Source organism: Heterodontus francisci, chromosome 20 (genome assembly GCF_036365525.1).
Source record: "Heterodontus francisci isolate sHetFra1 chromosome 20, sHetFra1.hap1, whole genome shotgun sequence".
NCBI lineage: Eukaryota > Metazoa > Chordata > Chondrichthyes > Heterodontiformes > Heterodontidae > Heterodontus > Heterodontus francisci.
Genome location: NC_090390.1, coordinates 70,160,087 through 70,180,429, shown reverse-complemented (window position 1 = coordinate 70,180,429; position 20,343 = coordinate 70,160,087). Strand labels below are relative to the sequence as shown.

At 41.2% G+C, this 20,343-nt stretch overlaps 1 protein-coding gene across 3 annotated transcripts in view; it reads left to right on the top strand.

Annotated features, from left to right (window-relative positions):
* cacul1 (CDK2 associated cullin domain 1) overlaps window positions 1–20,343 on the top strand; it is a 130,720-nt gene that overhangs the window by 12,397 nt on the left and 97,980 nt on the right. For all 3 annotated transcript variants that reach the window (XM_068052993.1, XM_068052990.1, XM_068052991.1), the window contains exon 2: window positions 16,325–16,451. In XM_068052993.1, coding sequence (XP_067909094.1) covers window positions 16,325–16,451 — 127 coding nt within the window. The remainder of the gene's footprint in view (window positions 1–16,324; window positions 16,452–20,343) is intronic.

Genomic DNA, 20,343 nt, shown 5'->3' with positions numbered 1-20,343 from the left:
TACTCTGAACCTCTTGAATCTCCCCTTTGAGTGCCTCCCACTGTTCTAACACTGATTTACCTTTAAGTAGCTGTTTCCAGTCTACTTTCACTAAATCACCCCTCCGTTTAGTAAAATTGGCCTTGCCCCAATTGAGAACTCTAACTGCTGTTCTATCTCTGTCCGTTTCCATAATTATGTTAAAACTGACTGAATTATGATCACTGCCACCAAAATGCTCTCCCACTGCCACTCCTTCCACCTGCCCATCTTCATTTCCTAAAACTAAGTCTAAAACTGCGCATTGTTTTGTTGGACTTGCTACATACTAGGCAAAAATGTTCTCCTGAATACACCTCAAGAATTCTGATCCCTCAATTCCTTTCACACTAAAACAATCCCAGTTAATATTGGGGTAATTAATATCCCCTACTATTACTGCCCTATTGTTCTTGCACTTCTCAGAGATTTGACTACATATCTGCTCTTCTAGCTCCCTCTGACTGGGGGTCTATAAGTACACTCCCAGTCGTGTGGTTGCCCCTTTTTTGTGCCTTGGGTCAATCCAAATGGCCTCATTTGATGAACCTTCCAACATATCATCCCTCCTCTCAGCTGTAATAGTTTCCTTGACCAAAATTGCCACTCCCCCTCCTTTCTTATCCCTCTCCCTATTGCGTCAGAAAACTTTGTAACCAGGAATGTTGAGCTGCCATTCCTGTCCCTCCTGAAGCCATGTTTCTGCAATTGCTATGATACCATATTGCCAGTTATTAATTTGATTGTGTGGTTGTTAAACAATACTTGTTAATTGCGCAGTGATTTATTGCTGGGCAGCACTGGCTGAATGTGAAACAGCTGTTTTTAGTTTAAAACTTCAACATTTGGTTAGAAAAATGTGTACATATAGAATGTAGAAGATAAAGAAAAATATGTGGTTTGTAATAGCTGTCAGAAGTAAAGCACCAACAACTACTTGCACTTATGTAGTGCCTTTAACATAGTAACGGCCCGTGCTAATTATAGAAGCATAATCATATAAATATTAACACTGAACCAGTGAAGGAGGTTGGGTGACTAAAAGCTTGGTCAAAGGGGTAGATTTTAAGCTGGATCTTAAAACCTGAGCGAGTTTTAGGGAGGAATTTTTAAGAGCTTGGGGCTAAATCAACGAAGCAGGTTTTCTTGTAACTGTGCTTGCTCTGTCATAGAAACATAGAAAATAGGAGCAGGAGTAGGCCATTCAGCCCTACGAGCCTGCTCTGCCGTTCATTATGATTATGGCTGATCATCCAACTCAGTAACCTGTTCCCGCTTTCTCCCCATACCCTTTGATCCCTTTAGACCTAAGAGCTATATCTAACTCCTTGTATATTTTCAATGTTTTGGCCTCAACTGCTTTCTGTGGTAGCAAGTTCCACAGGCTCACCACTTGCTGGGTGAAGAAGTTTCTCCTCATCTCAGTCCTGAAAGGTTTACCCCGTATCCTTAGACTATGACCCCTGGTTCTGGACTCACCCACCATCGGGAACATCCTTCTTGCATCTACCCTGTCAAGTCCTGTTAGAATTTTATAGGTTTCTATGAGATCCCCCTCAGTCTTCTGAACTCCAGCGAATATAATCCTAACCGACTCAATTTCTCCTGATACGTTAGTCCTGCCATCCCAGGAATCAGTCTGGTAAACCTTCGCTGCACTCCCTCTATAGCAAGAACATCCTTCATCAGATAAGGAGACCAAAACTGCACACAATATTCCAGGTGTGGCCTCACCAAGGTCCTGTATAATTGCAGCAAGACATCCCTGCTCCTGTACTTGAATCCTCTCGCTATGAAGACCAACATACCATTTGCCTTTTTTACTGCCTATTGGACCTGCATGCTTACCTTCAGCAACTGGTGTACGAGAACACCCAGGTCTCGTTGCAGTTTCCCCTCTCTCAGTTTATAGCCATTCAGATAATCTGCCTTCCTGTTTTTGCTAGCAAAATGGATAACCTCACATTTATCCACATTATACTGCATCTGCCATGCATTAGCCCACTCACTCAACTTGTCCAAATCACCCTGAAGCCTCTCTGCACCCTCCTCACAACTCACCCTCCCACCCAGTTTTGTGTCATGTGCAAATTTGGAGATATTACATTTAGTTCCCTCATCTAAATCATTAATATATTATTGTGAATAGCTGGAGTCCTAGCGCCGATCCCTGCGGTACCCCACTGGTCACTGCCTGCCATTCAGAAAAAGACCCATTTATTCCTACTCTTTTGTTTCCTGTCTGGCAACCAATGTTCTATCCATCGCAATACACTACCCAATCCCATGCACTTTAATTTTACACGCTAATCTCTTATGTGGGACTTTGTTGAAAGTCTTCTGAAAGTCCAAATAAACCACATCCACTGGCTCCCCCTCATCAACTCTACTAGTTACATCCTTGAAGAATTCTATTAGATTTGTCGAGCATGATTTCCCTTTCGTAAATCCATGCTGACTCTGCCCGATTCTACCACTGTTCTCTAAATGCTCTGCTATAAAATCTTTGATAAGTGACTCTAGAATTTTCCCCACTACCGACGTCAGGCTGACTGGTCTATAATTCCCTGCTTTCTCTCTACCTCCCTTTTTAAATAGTGGGGTTACATTAGCTACCCTCCAATCTGTAGGGACTGTTTCAGAGTCGATAGAATCTTGGAAGATGACCACCAATGCATCCACTATTTCTAGGGCCACTTCCTTAAGTACTCTGGGATGCATACCATCTGGACCTGGGGATTTATTGGCCTTCAATCCCATCAATTTCCCCAATACCATTTCTCTACTAATACAGATTTCCTTCAGTTCTTGTCTCTCACTAAGCCCTGTGTTCCCCAGCGTTTCTGGTATGATATTTGTGTCCTCCTTTGTGAAGACAGAACCAAAGTATGCATTTAGTTGGTCAGCCATTTCTTTGTTCCCCATAATAAATTCACCTGTTTCTGACTGTAAGGGACCTACATTTGTCTTCACCAATCATTTTCTCTTCACAAACCTGTAGAAACTTTTACAGTCAGTTTTTATGTTCCCCGCAAGCTTGCTTTCGTACTCTGTTTTCCCCTTCTTAATCAATCCCTTGGTCCTCCTTTGCTGAATTATGATCTGCTCCCAATTCACAGGTCTGTTGTTTTTTCTGGCAGAATTATATGCCTCTTCCTTGGATCTAATGCTGTCTCTAATTTCCCTCATAAGCCATGGTTTGGCTGCCTTCCCTGTTTTATTTTTGCGCCAGATAGGAATAAACAATTGTTGCAGTTCATCCATGCGCTCTTTAAATGTTTGCCATTGCCTATCCACCATCATCCCTTTAAGTAACGTTTCCCAATCCGTCATAGCCAACTCACGCCTCATACCTTTGTAGTTTCCTTTTATTAAGATTCAGGGCCCTCGTCTCAGAATCAACTACGTCACTCTCCATCTTGATGAAGAATTCTATCATATTATGGTCGCTCATCCCCAAGGGGTCTTGCACAACTAGATTGTCAATTATTCCTCATTACAAAATACCCAGTCTAGGATGGCCTGTTCTCTAGTTAGTTCCTCAACATATTGGTCCAGAAAACCATCCTGTATACACTTCAAGAATTTCTCCTCCTCTACGGCATTGTGACTAATTTGATTTGCCCAATCTATATGCAGATTAAAGACACCCATAATTACAGATGTTCCTTTATCGCATGTGTCTCTAATTTCCTGTTTAATGCCATTCCCAACATCACCACTACAGTCTGGGGGTCTGTATACAACCTCCACTAACGTTTTTTGCCCCTTAGTGTTTCTCAGCTCTACCCATACAGATTCCACATCGTCAGAGCTAATATCTTTCCTCACTATTGCGTTAATTTCCTCTTTAACCAGCCATGCAACTCCACCGCCTTTTGCTTTTTGCCTGTCCTTCCTAAACACTGAATACCCCTGGATGCTCATTTCCCATCCCTGGTCACCTTGCAGCCATGTCTCCGTAATCCCGACTATATCATACCTGTTTACTTTCCTACATATTCTGTGTATTGGACAGACATTTACTGTGCACAATATATTTTATATGAATTACTAAGAATGAAGATGGAATGTATTTTTAGCCAGTTTGATTCTTTTTGTCCCATAAGTTGTGTTCATGAATAGTATTGGTGGTGCCTATAAGGCCTCCAGTTAGTATAATCACCTGTCAGTAAGAAAGTTGAGAAGAAAATATGGCTAAAAAGGCCGGGGGTATGCTCCTGTGTTTGCTTATGTTAGTGTGAAGCAAGACATTTTCTCTGCTGGTTGAAGCAAATAATTCCATATTAACAAACAGGAACATCAATAAAATAAAAAAAAAAAAATCAAAAAGGCTACTTTGATCTACGTGTGGGTATTATTGGTGTGTATGGAACTGTCTGAGAGGGTAACTTTAAAACTATCCTGTCATTCGGTGACAGGCGGAAATTTGATTGTGGAAGTTACAACATATGAAGATTACTTTTTACAGAAAAAGCACCTGCGAAAACTTAAATCTGTACATTAGTGCTGCAAACGTACAGTCTGTCAACAATTTTTAAAAGAGAAAGCAAGGTTAATGTTTTGGTTGGGGCCTCCATCAGAACTGAAATATTAATCTATCTCTTTCAGATGTGAATGAAGCTACATTACCAGTATTTTTGATTTTTTTTCATCGAATGATAGTGCATGAGGCCTTTCAGCCCATCATGCCTGTGCTGCCTCTTTGAAAGCTATCCAGTTAGTCCCACACTCCTGATCTTTTCCTGTAGCACAGCATTTTTTTTTTCCTTTTCAAGTATTTATCCACTTCCCTATTGAAAGATATTATTGAATCTGCTTCCACCACTCTTTCAGGCAGTGCATTTCATATCATAACTCATGTAATTTCTCCCCCTCCTGTTGCCTCTGGTTCTTTTGTCAGTTACGTTTAAGTCTGTGTCCTCTGATTGCTGACCCACCTTCCAGTAGAGACAGTTTCTCCTTATTTACTCTATGAAAACCCTTCAAGATTTTGAACACTTCTATTAACTGTCCCCTTAACCTTCTCTGCTTCAAGGACCACAAATCCAATTTCTCTAGTCTATGTAACTGAAATCTTTCATCCCTTGTACCATTCTGGTAATTTCATCTGCACCCTCCCTATAGCCTTGATATGCTTCTGAAAGTGTGGTGCCCAAAATTGGCCATAATAGTCCAGCTAGGGCATAACCAGTGGTTTTTTTTCTCCTTAGTACTCAATCTATTTATAAAGCCAAGGATTCTGTATTTTATGTTTCTAGTGCTATTATGGTTTCCCAATATTTGCATGTTGAATTGAGCATTACCAGGAACTTTGGTTCCTATTCCCACAGGCTGTGTTTCGATGGAGCTTGAATACAGGTAGACTATTTGCAGGGGTACACTTGAATAGTGTACCTGTGGAAGAGCCTGTCACTCTAGAATTGGCCTTTATAGCCACTCCAGGCGCTGCTTCGCAAACCACTGACCACCTCCAGGCGCTTATCCATTGTCTCTCGAGATAAAGAGGCCAAAGAAGAACACTTGAATAGTTTTATGGAAGTGTGTTAATGGAAGCTCATAGTTTAAACAAGATTTGTGCGTAGTTCTTTATGTGACCATTTTCTAGCCGTTTTGCAAAATTCATGGGGGATTATACAAGTTATCAGAACCTCACTGTGGGATAGTTCAGGTTGGAATAAACTAAAATAGAGATGGCTTGATTTCTGCCAAAAGCTTGATTTGTATGTTGGGCCTTTTATCTCTACAATATTTCACTCTCTGTTAGTGAGATTTTTGTCAATTGTCATTCTGATACAGTTACCAGCTAGGATTAATTTCCACAGCTTGCTTTCTGGTAATTGGTGATGCATATGACAAGCGAACAAAATAGTAATCAGTAGTCATTTGGTTGTACAGAGGTTGAGTATCGCTGAAAATAGAGACATGTTGTCGAAGGTTTTCGTCTTGCACTCATCAGGACAATCTGAAAGAATACCAATGTAAGGGAAAACAACAACTTTATACTGCATGAGAAGAGAGTGCTGATTGGTTGACAAGTGAACTCTGGTAGAGGTGTTGCAGTGGAGAATACACCTGAAATAGGGTGAATCAAAGGCATCCTGCATGACGATGGCTGCTCTGATCAGATCATTTAGCAGCGCAGCCTCACAGCTCCAGCGACCCGGGTTCGATTCTGGGTTCTGCCTGTGCGGAGTTTGCAAGTTGTCCCTGTGACGGCGTGGGTTTTCGCCAGGTGCTCTGATTTCCTCCCACAGCCAAAGACTTGCAGGTTGATAGGTAAATTGGCCATTATAAATTGCCCCTAATATAGGTAGGTGGCAGGGGAATTGAGGGAAGGTGGGGATGTGAGAGGGTAATGGGATTAATGTAGGATTAGTATAAATGGGTGGTTGATGGTCGGCACAGACTGTGGGCCGAAGGGCCTGTTTCAGTGCTGTATCTCTAAATAAATAAATAAAAAATTCTCGCTTTATATTGCGCAATCTTGTGAATGGGCCTAAGGTTGTCATTTTCAGCCCTGAAAATTGCCCCGTCTACCTCAAGTTACCCTGGAAGGGTAATTAATCCCAAAAATTTGAGCAACAGGTGAAGCTAGCTGTTTCACACTGCCATTATGCAGCAGCAATACGTGTGGTGCTCGCCACTAACAGGGTGCTGCCGTCGAGCCAAAAAGACGTCCTGCCTATCACACAAATAAGCAATGATATATGAATTTCAGTGTCAATGTGATGCTAGGTATATAGGCCGTACATCCCAAAGACTGGCGGCTCGTATCAACGGGCAAGGTACAGCCCGTGCTTGCAAAACTCAAAACACTGTGTCCAACGCTAGATGTGATTCCGCGATTGGACAACATTTGCTAAATAATCCTCAGTGTGCTAAGAATTATGCTGCAAACAATTTAAGATTGTCGGTAGGGTTCACAGTGTGGCGCATTTGCGCATACTGGAAACTACATATATTAATACACAGGGCCCAGTTCTTTGCAGACAGAAAGAACATATTGTAGCTGTTTCAACTAAACAAAAGAAGTGACAGCCATTTGCTGGTTCATTCTTCAGGGCAATGCCTTGATCAATTAGAGTTAAGCTGCCTGGTTTAAAATTCAAACAAAGCTTGGCAGTTAACTGTCAGTTACCATAAACTGGTGCATTCTCCATGGCAACACCTCTACCAAAGTTCCTTTGCCAACCAATCAGCACTCTTTTCACATACAGTATAAAGTTGTTGTTGTTTTCCCTTACATTGGTATTCTTGCGGATTGTGCTGATGAATGCAAGACGAAAAGCTTCGACAACATGTCTCTATTTTCAGCAATACTCCAAACAGTAACCATCAGGCATCATTGAATTTTCAAAGATTTCGAAATTTAGAAGATTATTTTTAGAAATGGAAAAATGTCATCGGGTTTTAATGAGCCCTCTCTCTTTTCAGAGTTCAACCCTACCTAACCATTTTACCAAGATATTGCTCACTCAGTCCCTTCTCTCATACCAGAAACACATCAAATTCCATAATTCAGCTACCATCTGGGTGAAAAAGTTCTACTTCATCTTGTTAACTTCCTCATTTTTGGCTTGGATTCCATGACTTCTGAACTGTTTGCTGCAGTGGAGGCAGTTCAGAGAAGATCTATATCAAAAGTATGAAGGAAGACTGGGGGCGGGGAGGTGGTGTGCGGAAACACTTTTTTTTTCTTTTGTGAATCAAAGCAGGCCAGGTAGAGGAGTGGAGGCAGATGTTGATTATATATCAGTTGTTTTTAATTGTATGCAGGTGGAGGGTATTAACTGGGATTTTACTTGAGCGCATATGAAGAGACATTTACTGAAACTATGGTCTGGTTAAGCTAGGAGGTGTATGCTTGTAATGTTTAAATCTAAATAAATGTTAGACTGAGCAAAGATTGCCCCCAGTACAGTCCATCACCAACTTTCTGCAATGTAACAACAAAAACCCTTGCATCATTTAAGACACATTTGGGTGCCATGATAACGATTTTCTGGATGGATGAGCTAAAATGGGTCCATAATGATTTGGTGATTAAACAACTAGCCTGTATTAATTTTTGTCATGGTCCTTTTTAGAGTGAAATTGCTCCCAGCTTCCTCACTACTCCCTCCAGCTCATTTCATGTTTTCTTGTCAGCTATCTGCTGGTTATGAATCTTACTTTTTTTTTCTTGGAAATTTTATTTTCTCATCATTCACAAATGGGATTTTGGAAATTGCCCATGAGAGTCATTATCTTGTTTTCTTTTGTGTTTTGATTTGCATTAAGAGGCATGAAATAATGTGCTTATAATATTACCACTGTCACCAATACTTGCAAAATACAATTAATTTAGATGCATACTTGTGAATGAGAAGGTATTTGGAGGGAATTTGAAGCTCAGTATGGATGATATGTAAGGCATCATGTCATGAGTTTTTACTTAAAAATAAAAACCCTTTTTTTAATGGTGGTTCACTATCCTCTGATTTTAAAAGTAAATTTTTCCAATTTATTTTACATGGATTTAAGAAACCATTGCTTCTTGCATCCCAAAAAACAATGCTTTCTGTTCCTGCCCTAGATTCAACTGTGAAGATGATTTTTTTTTTACTTCCACCAGACTTTCTGATTTGTCTTTTTGATCCATTTTTTGAAAGGTTGAAAATGAGTTTTGAAATATTCTTGGGGAATTTATTTTCTCTTCCAAAAATAAAAAAAACTTGAAAGCACAGAACCTGAATGGTAAGGTGAGCAAAGCGAGCAATGGCTGTGAATTAATTCCCACCATCTACACCCTGAGAAGGAACTCCAAAGGCAAACCTTGGAAATCTGAAATAAAAAACAGAAAATGCTGGAAATATGCAGCAGGTCTGGCAGCATCTGTGGAGAGAGAAACAGTTAATGTTTCAAGCATATGTCCTGAAACGTTGTATCTGGGGAAAGAGAAACAGAGTTGCCAGACCTGTTGAATGTTTCTAGCATTTTCTGTTTTTATTTCTGCTATATAGTGTGGCAACCACAAACAACCCATAATGGAAACAATGGCAACCATGTTCTGACTGTTGAAGATAATTATTTATTTCCTCTTCTACCATATTAAAGAGAAGCATTTGGCAAATATTTCCCCAGGGAGTATTTTCATCTAAGTCGCAAAATCAATTTTCCTGGCTGTCTACAAAAGGCGTATGTATCATCCTTTGGTAAAGTGCAGCTCCTGTGCAGTTGGTGTCAAGTGATCCTGGAGAGGATGGCCACATATTGTGTTGTTGAGTGTACCCTGATTTAATTACAATCAAAGGATATTGTCCACACATTGGCAACATGATATATTTCAGTGGGTCAAAACTGAAGTTCTTGCAGATCATTTAATAATCTTGTTCTGCCCGACCTTGCACATCAGCTGTCATTCATACACTGGTGTTTTATCCCCTTACGCCCCCACCTCAATGAATTTCGTGCTCAGCATGACGTTGAGCTCACTTTCTGTTGCCTCCACCTCCAGGCTCACTTCTTTGACCAGGAGTCTTCCCCCACCCCCCACCCCCCCCCCCCCCCCCACTATCAGTAGACCCATTCATCTGCCTCCAGCATTCTCCCTCTACCTGGACCCCTCCCCCTGGCCTCTTACCCACTCTTGATCTTTTCATTCAAAACTGTCGGCGAGACATTTGTCATCTCAATTTCTCTGCTCCCCTCACTCACTCTAACCTTTCCCCCTCTGAACTTGAGGCGCTCTGTTCTCTCAGGCCTAACCCCGACATGGTCATCAAATCTGCAGACAAGAGTGGTGCTGTTGTTGTATGGCGTACCAATCTCTACCTTGCAGAGGCTCAGCGCCAACTCTCAGACACTTCTTCCTACCTCCCTCTGGACCATGACCCCACCACCAAACATCAAGCTACTGTCCACAGGACTGTCACTGACCTCATCTCTGGAGATCTTCCCTCGACAGCTTCCAACCTCATAGTCCCGCAAACCCGGACAGCCCGCTTCTACCTCCTTCCCAAAATCCACAAACAGGATTGTCCCAGCAGACCCATTGTGACAGTCCTGCCCCACTGAACCAAAGAACAGCACAGGAACAGGCCATTTGGCCCTCCAAGCCTGCGCCGATCTTGATGGCTGCCTAAACTAAAACCTTCTGCACTTCCGGGGACCGTATCCCTCTATTCCCATCCTATTCCCATCCTATAGGGCGGCACAGTGGCGCAGTGGTTAGCACCGCAGCCTCACAGCTCCAGGGACCCGGGTTCGATTCCGGGTACTGCCTGTGTGGAGTTTGCAAGTTCTCCCTGTGTCTGCGTGGGTTTTCTCCGGGTGCTCCGGTTTCCTCCCACAAGCCAAAAAGACTTGCAGGTTGATAGGTAAATTGGCCATTATAAATTGTCACTAGTATAGGTAGGTGGTAGGGAAATATAGGGACAGGTGGGGATGTTTGTTGGGAATATGGGATTAGTGTAGGATTAGTATAAAAAATGGGTGGTTGATGTTCGGCACAGACTCGGTGGGCCGAAGGGCCTGTTTCAGTGCTGTATCTCTAATCTAATCTATTCATGCATTTGTCAAGATGCCTCTTAAACGTCGCTATCGTACCTGCTTCCACCACCTCTCCCGGCAGCAAGTTCCAGGCACTCGCCACCCTCTGTATAAAGAACTTGCCTCGTACATCCCCTCTAAACTTTGCCCCTCTTACCTTAAACCTATGTCCCCGAGTAACTGACTCTTCCACCCTGGGAAAAAGCTTCTGACTATCCACTCTGTCCATGCCGCTCATAACTGTGTAAACCTCTATCATGTCGCCCCTCCACCTCCGTCGTTCCAGTGCAAACAATCCGAGTTTATCCAACCTCTCCTCATAGCTAATGCCCACCAGACCAGGCAACATCCTGGTAAACCTCCTCTGGACCCTCTCCAAAGCCTCCATGTCCTTCTGGTAGTGTGGCGACCAGAATAGCACGCAATATTCTAAGTGTGGCCTAACTAAAGTTCTGTACAGCTGCAGCATGACTTGCCAATTTTTATACTCTGTGCCCCGACCAATGAAGGCAAGCATGCCGTATGCCTTCTTGACTACCTTATCCACCTGCGTTGCCACTTTCAGTAACCTGTGGACCTGTACGCCCAGATCTCTCTGCTTGTCAATACTCCTAAGGGTTCTGCCATTTACTCTATACTTCCCACCTGCATTAGACCTTCCAAAATGCATTACCTCACATTTGTCCGGATTAAACTCCATCTGCCATTTCTCCGCCCAAGTCTCCAACCGATCTATATCCTGCTGTATCCTCTGACAATCCTCATCACTATCCGCAACTCCACCAACCTTTGTGTCGTCCGCAAACTTACTAATCAGACCAGCTACATTTTTCTCCAAATCATTTATATATACTACAAAGAGCAAAGGTCCCAGCACAGATCCACTAGTCACATCCCTCTATTAAGAAAAGCACCCTTCCACTGCTACCCTGTGTGTATGACTGAGCCAGCTCTGTATCCATCTTGCCAGCTCACCTCTGATCCCGTGTGACTTCACCTTTTGTACCAGTCTGTTAAGAACTACCTTGTCAAAGGCAAATTCTAGGCAACCTATTTCTTCCTATCTTGACTCTATCTTTTCTCTGCTGGTCCAGTCACTTCTCACTTACATCCGTGACTCTTCTGATGCCCTACATCATTTTGACAATTTCCAGTTTCCTGGCCCCAACCACCGTCTCTTCGCTATGGACATCCAATCTCTCTACACCTCCATCCCCCACCAGGACAGTTTGAGGGCTCTCTGCTTCTTCCTTGAACAGAGGCCCAACCAGTCCCCATCCACCACCACCCTCCTGTGCCTGGCTGAACTTGTTCTCACATTGAACAACTTCTCCTTCAACTCCACTCACTTCTTTCAAGTAAATGGCGTTGCTATGGGTACCCGCATAGGTCCTAGTTATGCCTGTCTTTTTGTGGGATATGTCGAACATTCCTTGTTCCAGTCCTACTCAGGCCCCCTTCCCCAACTCTTTTTCTGCTACACTGATGACTGCATCGGTGCCGTTTCCTGCTCCCGCCCCGAACGAAAACTTTATCAACTTTGCTTCTAATTTCCACCCTTCTCTCTCCTTTACATTGTCCTTCTCTAACACTTCCCTTCCCTTCCTCGACTTCTGTCTTCATCTCTGGGGATAGGCTGTCTACTAATATTCATTATAAGCCCACTGACTCCCACAGCTACCTCGACTATACTGCTTCAGACCCTGCCTTCTGTAAGGACTCCATTCCATTCTCCCAGTTTCTCCGTCTCCGACACATCTGCTCTGATGATGCTACCTTCCATGACAGCGCTTCTGATATGTCTTCCTTTTTTCCTCAACCGAGGATTCCCCCCCACTGTGGTTGACAGGGCCCTAAACAATGTCCGGCCCATTTCCCGCACCTCTACCCTCACACCTTCCCCTCCCTCCCAGAAACGCGACAGGGTTTCCCTTGTCCTCACTTTCTACCCCATCAGCCTCCACATCCAAAGGATCATCCTCCGCCATTTCCGCCACCTCCAGCTTGATGCCACTACCAAATGCATTTTCCCCTCCCTTCCCCTGTCAGCATTCCAAAGGGATCGTTCCCTCTGCGACACCCTCGTCCACTCCTCCATTACCCCCACCACCTCGTCCGCTTCCCACGGCACCTTCCCCTGCAATCGCAAGAGGTGTAATACCTGCCCATTTACCTCCTCTCTGCTCACTGTCCCAGGCCCCAAACGCTCCTTTCAGGTGAAGCAGCGATTTACTTGTACTTCTTTCAGTGTAGTACACTGTAATTACTGCTCACAATGTGGTCTCCTCTACATTGGGGAGACCAAACGCAGACTGGGTGACTGCTTTGTGGAACACCTCCGCTCAGTCTGAAAGCATGACCTCGAGCTTCCAGTTGCTTGCCATTTCAATGCTCCCCCCTGCACTCGTGCTCACATCTCTGTCCTGGGATTGCTACAGTGTTCCAGTGAACATCAACGCAAGCTCGAGGAACAGCATCTCATTTACCGATTAGGCACACTACAGCCTGCCGGACTGAACATTGAGTTCAATAATTTCAGAGCATAACGGGCCCCCCCATTTTACTTTTTTAGTTATTTTTTCTTTTTTATATTTTTGTTTTTATTTTATTTCATCTTAGTTCAGTTTGCTTACCCACTTTTTGTTATGTTTGTACTTGCGGCTGTTCAATTTTCAGTCCGTTAACACCCAACTGTACTAATGCTTTGTCTTTCAGTACATCATTAACATATTGTTTGCCTTTGCTCCATGACATTCTGGTCAGCTATTCTGTGATCTTGTTCTCTCTGCACCTCCTTTGTTATCTTTTGCCCCACCCCCGCTTTACTTGCTTAAAACCTTTCACATTTCCAATATTTGCCAGTTCTGAAGAAGGGTCACTGACCTGAAATGTTAACTCTGCTTCTCTCTGCACAGATGCTGCTAGACCTGCTGAGTATTTCTAGCACTTCTTGTTTTTATTTCAGATTTCCAGCATCTGCAGTATTTTGCTTTTATTCATACACTGGTATTGTGCACTATGTGGCAAAAAGGATGAACTGCTTTAAATGGGGTGCAGGAACAGAGAGACGTGAGGATTCAAGACAAGTTGATTTAAAAAAAAAAGCATATGGGATCCTTGGCTTTATAAATAGAAGCAGCTGGGTACCACACTTTAGGAAGGGTGTCAAGGCCTTGGAGAACATGCAGAGGAGATTTACTAGAATAATACCAGGGATGAGGAACTTCATTGTTGTGATTAGAGAAATTGTTCTCTTCTAGAGAAGGTTCAGGGGAGATTTGATAGAAGTATTCTAAATTATAAAGCGTTTTGTTAGAGTAAATAAGAATATTTTTCCACTGGCTGAAGAAGATGCAGATTTAAGATAATTGCCAAATGAACCAGGTGTCGCGATGAGGAAAAAATGTTTGAAGCAGTGAGTTGTGATCTGGAATGCATTGTCTGAAAGCCTGACGGAAGCAGATACAATTGTAACTTTCAAAAGGGAATTGTATATATACTTGAAAAAGAAAAATGCACAGGGAAATGAGGGGAAGAAGAAAGAAAATGGGACTAATTGGATAGTTCTTTCAAAAAGCTGTCATTGGCACTATGGACTGTGCTGTGTAGTTCTGAGGTTGAAGTCATGTGACAGCTGCTGTAAGTTGCCATCTATGTGCGAACTTGCAGAATGGCTATGGAGTTTCTCCAGTATTTGGAGACCTGGTGCTGACCAGAAGAATTGAGGCAGTTTCTTTCCTGCTTTGTGTTACCGATTCTATCTACTAGAGGTATAATCTGTTATAGCCTGTAACTGTGGAGCTATGAGTAATTTCCCATCTTTGTGTGAATTAGTGCAAGATGTGACACCTAGGTTGAAGTGTCTGATTAGCTAGATTTGTTACATTGAGTTACAGTATGTAATTACATGAATGTGGTGACCTTGTTGACATACGAACTAGACTCCTCCACTGGCTCTGTGTAAATCCAGTATGTGGTATGACACTAAGTGAGACAGACTAGGAATGTCTCAATTTTGTGCTTGATCTCAGTTGAAGTTACGATATAATTGCCATAGTTGGCTTCAGTGCCTTTGAACCAGGGTTACTTTCATTACGTACTCTTATGAAAGTGGGCATTGAATGAGGAAATGGTCAAACTTAATGCCTGTTTTGACTTTAGTCTCGTGCATACCGTGCAGTCAATTGGGATTGTTATTAAACGGCTGCTGACTCATGTTGAGCCAGGGATTTGTGAACAACGGAGTTCATAAATTGCAGTCTAACCTCCATTGTTCAGATTTGTCTCTCTGTTTATCTGACTGGAATTTTATGGGCTGAAGCCTTATGCACGACATCACCGGATTACTGTCTGCCAACCTCAAATCTGCTCCTACCTGATGTAAACTTAATGTCATAGCCCAATTTTAAATTCAGTTTATGTTTGCATTGTGACCATCTCCATTTGTGTGCTAAGGACATTGCAGTACCAAATGTGTGAAACTAAAATGTGGAGACTCTTGATAACCTAATTCTGGACACCACACTTCAGGAAGGACATGAAGGCTTTACAAAAGTTGCAGAAAAATTTTAAGAGAATAGTTCTGGGATGAAGGACGTCAGTTAGGTGGATAGACTGGAAAGGCTGGGGTTGACTTTCAGAAGGGAATTGGATAAGCAGCTGAAGAGGGAGAAGTTGCAGGGCTAAGGGGAAAGGATGGGGGAGTGGGACTTACTAAATTGCTGTTGCAGAGAGCCAACATGAATCGATTAACTAAATGGCCTCCTGCTGTGCTGAAATTATTATTCATTCTGTTCAAGTTGGAAACAAATCTGAGGCTTCAGAATTATATTTGTTTATTAACTTCTTCCCATTTGGTACCATTTAACAGTATTTGTATTTTGGTGATGTTTATTTGTAGATGGAGCGTACAAGGTTGTCCTTGTTGTACAAGTAAGACGTTAGACAGCACAATGGACTGCAAGTTTACTTTCATGTAGCTTCATTTTTAAAAAATAAATTATCCATTTCTGAGTATGTCCTGTACCAGAGATCAGTTCTTGATCATAAACACAGATAGGTGTTTTACTGTTTAAATGGTAATTTTGAGGAATGGGTGAGGGTATCATGGGCTGTTGGAGCATTTATTTTTTTGTTTTATGGAGAAGCACTCTGACTGATTGGCATTGATCATTTGTATATGGATTCTCTGGTGATGATCTGCATCCATTCTAGTTCCACAAGTTGTTGGACCACAAAATCTGTAGCTGTTATTTTCTTGTATCATTTCCTACATTACACTTCAAAAGTACTTCATTGGCTGTAAAGCGCTTTGAGACATCAGGTGGTTGTGGAAAGTGCTATATAAATGCAAGTCTTTCTTTGTATAATCTTAACATTATCTTTTAATAAAACCTACATAATCTCAACAGAAAATGTCTTTTAAAATGTGATGCAGCAAGTGTCATGTTTGCAGGAGGAAGTGATGCTTTGATTCAGGTTGGAGCCATAAACAATGCCTGTTCAGTTCGAGATTATGGGAATGTTACTTGGTAATGAGAGCATTGCTTTATTATCTTTGCTATTGCTGGAGCCACACCACTCGTGTGCGCCTTTCATGTCTGCCGCTGTTCCATATTGCAGTCCTTTTTATAAAGCTTGGGTGACCCATTAATTACTGGCTATCCCAACAGCTAGAAAAGAATACAAAAGCATTTCTTGAGATTCTTTTAAATTTCGTTAAGCCTGTGTTTAATTTGGTAAATTGTGTTTTTATTTTTAAATTTTTGTTTAGTGATGAACGTTATAACAGCAGAAGACTACCAGCGTACTTACTGGCCGAAGCTGGACAGTGCCATTGATCAGCTTTTGACACAGTCTCCTGGAGACTGCATCCCTATTTCTTACGAGCAAATCTACAGGTGAGAGAAAAGAAAATTGTCGTCATCAGTAATACCACAATTAAACGTGATCTGGATTTAATAAGTTTACTTTATAAAAGCCATGCTTATGCTTTATTTTACAATGAAGCCCAGACTTTCAAATGTTTACAAATTTGAGTCATTTGTAAAGTTTGAGAGATCTACTAGTATCTAGCTGTCCTCTGAACTGGAAAAGATTACAAAAAGCTTGCTAATTTAGTTCCCAAACAACCACAGGAAGGCAATTTCTTGCCTTTTATTTGCTCCTGAAATTTTCTTTAATTACTTGCCACTCTCTGGTGTATTCCTTTGGCTGTATACTTTTGGCAGTTGTGTTGTTCTTCCTGATTCTGGATTGGTTCCCAGGTCAGTCTGAAGTTCCAACCCTCCATTAACCTGAGTGGAGTTGACATTATGTGTTGTATGTCCTCAGTTAATATATATTTTCTGTATCAGTTGAAACTCGTTTACGCAATATTCCTGATAGATTATTATTTTTTTAAATCTATCAATCTTTTCTGAGAGCCCATCACACTTTGCTCATGTGTCTCACCTGACCTGCTAATCATTGGTAATCATAAAACAGTCTCAAATCAAACTCCAATTGTGAACAATAATAGAAATCTACCACCTTTAATAAAAGGTGCCAACTGAACCAGCCAAATCATTTAAACTGATAAGAACTGTAAGAACGTAAAATGAAAGTGGAAAGAAAATTTGAACTTTGCCCAATTTGTCTGTATAGTAACTGACAACATTTCAAAAGTAATTAATTAAAAGCTAATGCTTTAGAATATCCTGAGTGATTTGTTAAAGTGCTATATAAACAGAGGATACTTTCATTGTGTCTCAACCTTATCTACAATATTGTTTTAATTCCTGTCTCGAATCTAATTTTGTGAAGCTTTGTCCCGCTGCCCAACACCTTGCCTACAATCTTCCATGAGTATCTGGGGATTTTAAAAAATGAGTGCATAGTTAAATTAAAATAATAAAGAATAATAACACAAGCCTCTGTTTTACAATTTCTATGAAAGCGTGTAATTCAAACTTAAAAAAAAATACAGGCGTACTTCCAGAATGTGTAATAAAAGCACAGTTTGACTTGTTGAATCACTGTAGATCATTGCTTCAGATTAATTGCTTATTAAATGACACAAAACAATGCATTTTCTGACCCACTGTGTCCAATGCCATGGAACATCTGAGTTGCTTATTGCATCTGCCTTAATCCATCACACTTGGGGTGCCATATGATTTCAAGCGTACATTTTGTGTTCCGCTTCCATATGATTGATTTCAAAATTCGCATTCGTAAAGCTTGACCTGAACATTCGCATTCCTAGAGTTTGAGCTCAGCAGGTAATTTGGTACTTGTGAAATATCAATGAATCACAGCTGAACAGTAAGGAGCTTACCATTTGGCTAATAGCAAACAGATATGAAAACCGCTGATAATTTGTTTCCTAATATTATAATGAAATTGGACAGTCAGCAAAATTCTCAGTTTTTTTAGAATGAAAATGTACGTGTCAAATAGCTCCAGATAGTTTTTGAATATCTTTTCACCCACCATTTTGATTTTTCACTAAGTTCAATGTTGGAAATTAAGTTTGTGACATGCTGAACACAACAAAAAATACAATTTATAGAAATTGATTGCATTTAATTATAGAATGAACAGAGGCTTGCGCCTGTGTTGAGAAGCCCTAGCATTGAATTCTTACAGGTTCCCAGACTTATTACTGTTGGCTAAAGAAAGTCTAGCAGGCTACAGCTCGTAGTATGTACATTTTGTAGAATTTTTTGATTGCCAGCAAAACTGACCAGTTAGATTGTGCCAGCATTGTTTTTATATAAGCTGCTGCTCCCCCTTCTACTCTGTGTTGTCAAAAAATGGGCCTTGCAAGGTAAAAATACGGTTTTCATATTGAAACCAGTGTAAGTTATGACAAACCATGTATACACAATACTTGAGTGTGGTTGTGCAATTTATGTTTACAATAGCAGCAATGCTTTTGTTTCCTGTTTCAGGACAACCATCTCCTACTCCATTCATTCTCTTTGCCCTTTGGCAGAAACACCATTTTAGTTTATTTTTTGTTGCTACCAATTTTCTGGCCCAGGCCTGGGTGTGGAGCCCCTGTCTGCTTCTCCCTACTCCTTTCCCTGCTTTTTAGTACACTTGATCAGCAGTTGAACACATTGCTATTTGCCCCACCTCTTGCTGAAGAGAAATCCAGTGTAAGGGGAAGACTTTGGCAGGAGTGTCTCTGAAAAGAGGGGTTTCTTCTTTAAGCTGAGGTGTTACTGCTGGGAATAAAGTTTGTAATATAAAAACTATAACATTTATTACAAAATCATTAAATTTACTTGTAGCTTAGCTATATAATAATATTGTGTGATTAAAATTTGCCTAATTGCATTTTACATTGGAAGCATGTACTTCCTCAAGAAACGTAGAGCTCGAGTTCTTGTCATTGTCTTCTGAATAGAATTAACAAAGTAGTATGTTACAATTGCCAGCATACTTACAGGTGCTTACAGCTCCAAGACTTTGTTTTATGCTTGATAGCAAGACAGGCTAATTGCAGACTGTGCCAGGACTTGCTAACCCTCGCGGCCACCTCTACTGCTCTGTATTGATGAATAATTACTGCTTACAAGTTACCCTTTGTGCCCCAGAAAAAACATTTTTCGGATCAATGAAAGTGATCTGCTTTTGATGTTTTATACAAAAAAACCACAAATTCCAGTTTAGCAGGCACTCTCCAATGTTTTCCCAGCTAACTTTCCTTTTAAAGCAAAACCATCAAAAATAATGTTAATTACTAAATTCAAGCAACTTTATCTGGTAAATGTAGCATGCTACCTGTTGAAAAATGAAGCTAGCACTTTGAAATTCCTTAAACCTTGCACCTTGTAATGTTTTCAATTTTTAGATGAGCTACCTTTCTTTCATTTGGGTTAATTCCTGAACTCAAATGTAGATAGCCAATAAATGATATGAACAGTGGAAATTCTGGAAAGATTGTACCATTATTTAAGTTTGGAGGGAGCTTCTGGTTAAAAAATTCTTGAATTAATCCCTTTTCATTTAAGCGGGACCTTTTAATAACAGTGTTGCTACAGAGATATTTGGTTAATAATGAAAAATAGGAGAATGCTGATTTGTCCTTCTAGGTAAAGGACTTCATCCCTCCTGTTAGACAGGGAGATGTTTGTCTGTTTGTGTGATCATGTCATGCTAGTAATTACTTAGTTATTTACCTGTTTGCTATGGGTAAGAATAATGCTGTTTATTTTCCAAATATCAGGGATTATGCTATGAGTCATGCATGTTTGCCACATTTCAGACGTCATGCTACAAAGTGTTAAAAATGTCTTGAAAAAAGAGAAAGGCTGTTATTTTTTCTGACCTGGATCTGGGAATTTATAAGTGTGTATCTGACTGCAAACTTGCCTCACCAATCACAATTAACTTCAGGATGTTCCAATTTACAGCAGTTAGACTTCCTGGCTTTGAAGAGACAGGCTAGGTTAAGCACAGCTGTATCTTGGCAGTGATTAATATATTCTGTGTTGCATGGTATAACTCTCATAAAACAGAATTTCATCCTAGTAGTGACATGAGAGATCTGCCACTTGAATTTATATAGCACCTTTTGTCAAAATACTAATGAATTACTCTAATAAACAAGTACGAGCAGCTCATGGACCATTTTGTCACTAAGATTGAGATCATCCGTTCAGTTGCTTCTGCTGCATCCCTCCCATCTGCTTGCCACCACACCCACCCCAGCCCTGAATTTACAAACTTCTCTCTAGTTTCTCTGCTCATACCTTCTCTGAGCTCATTTTGACTGAGATCCATCTCCCCCTCTCTCAACTC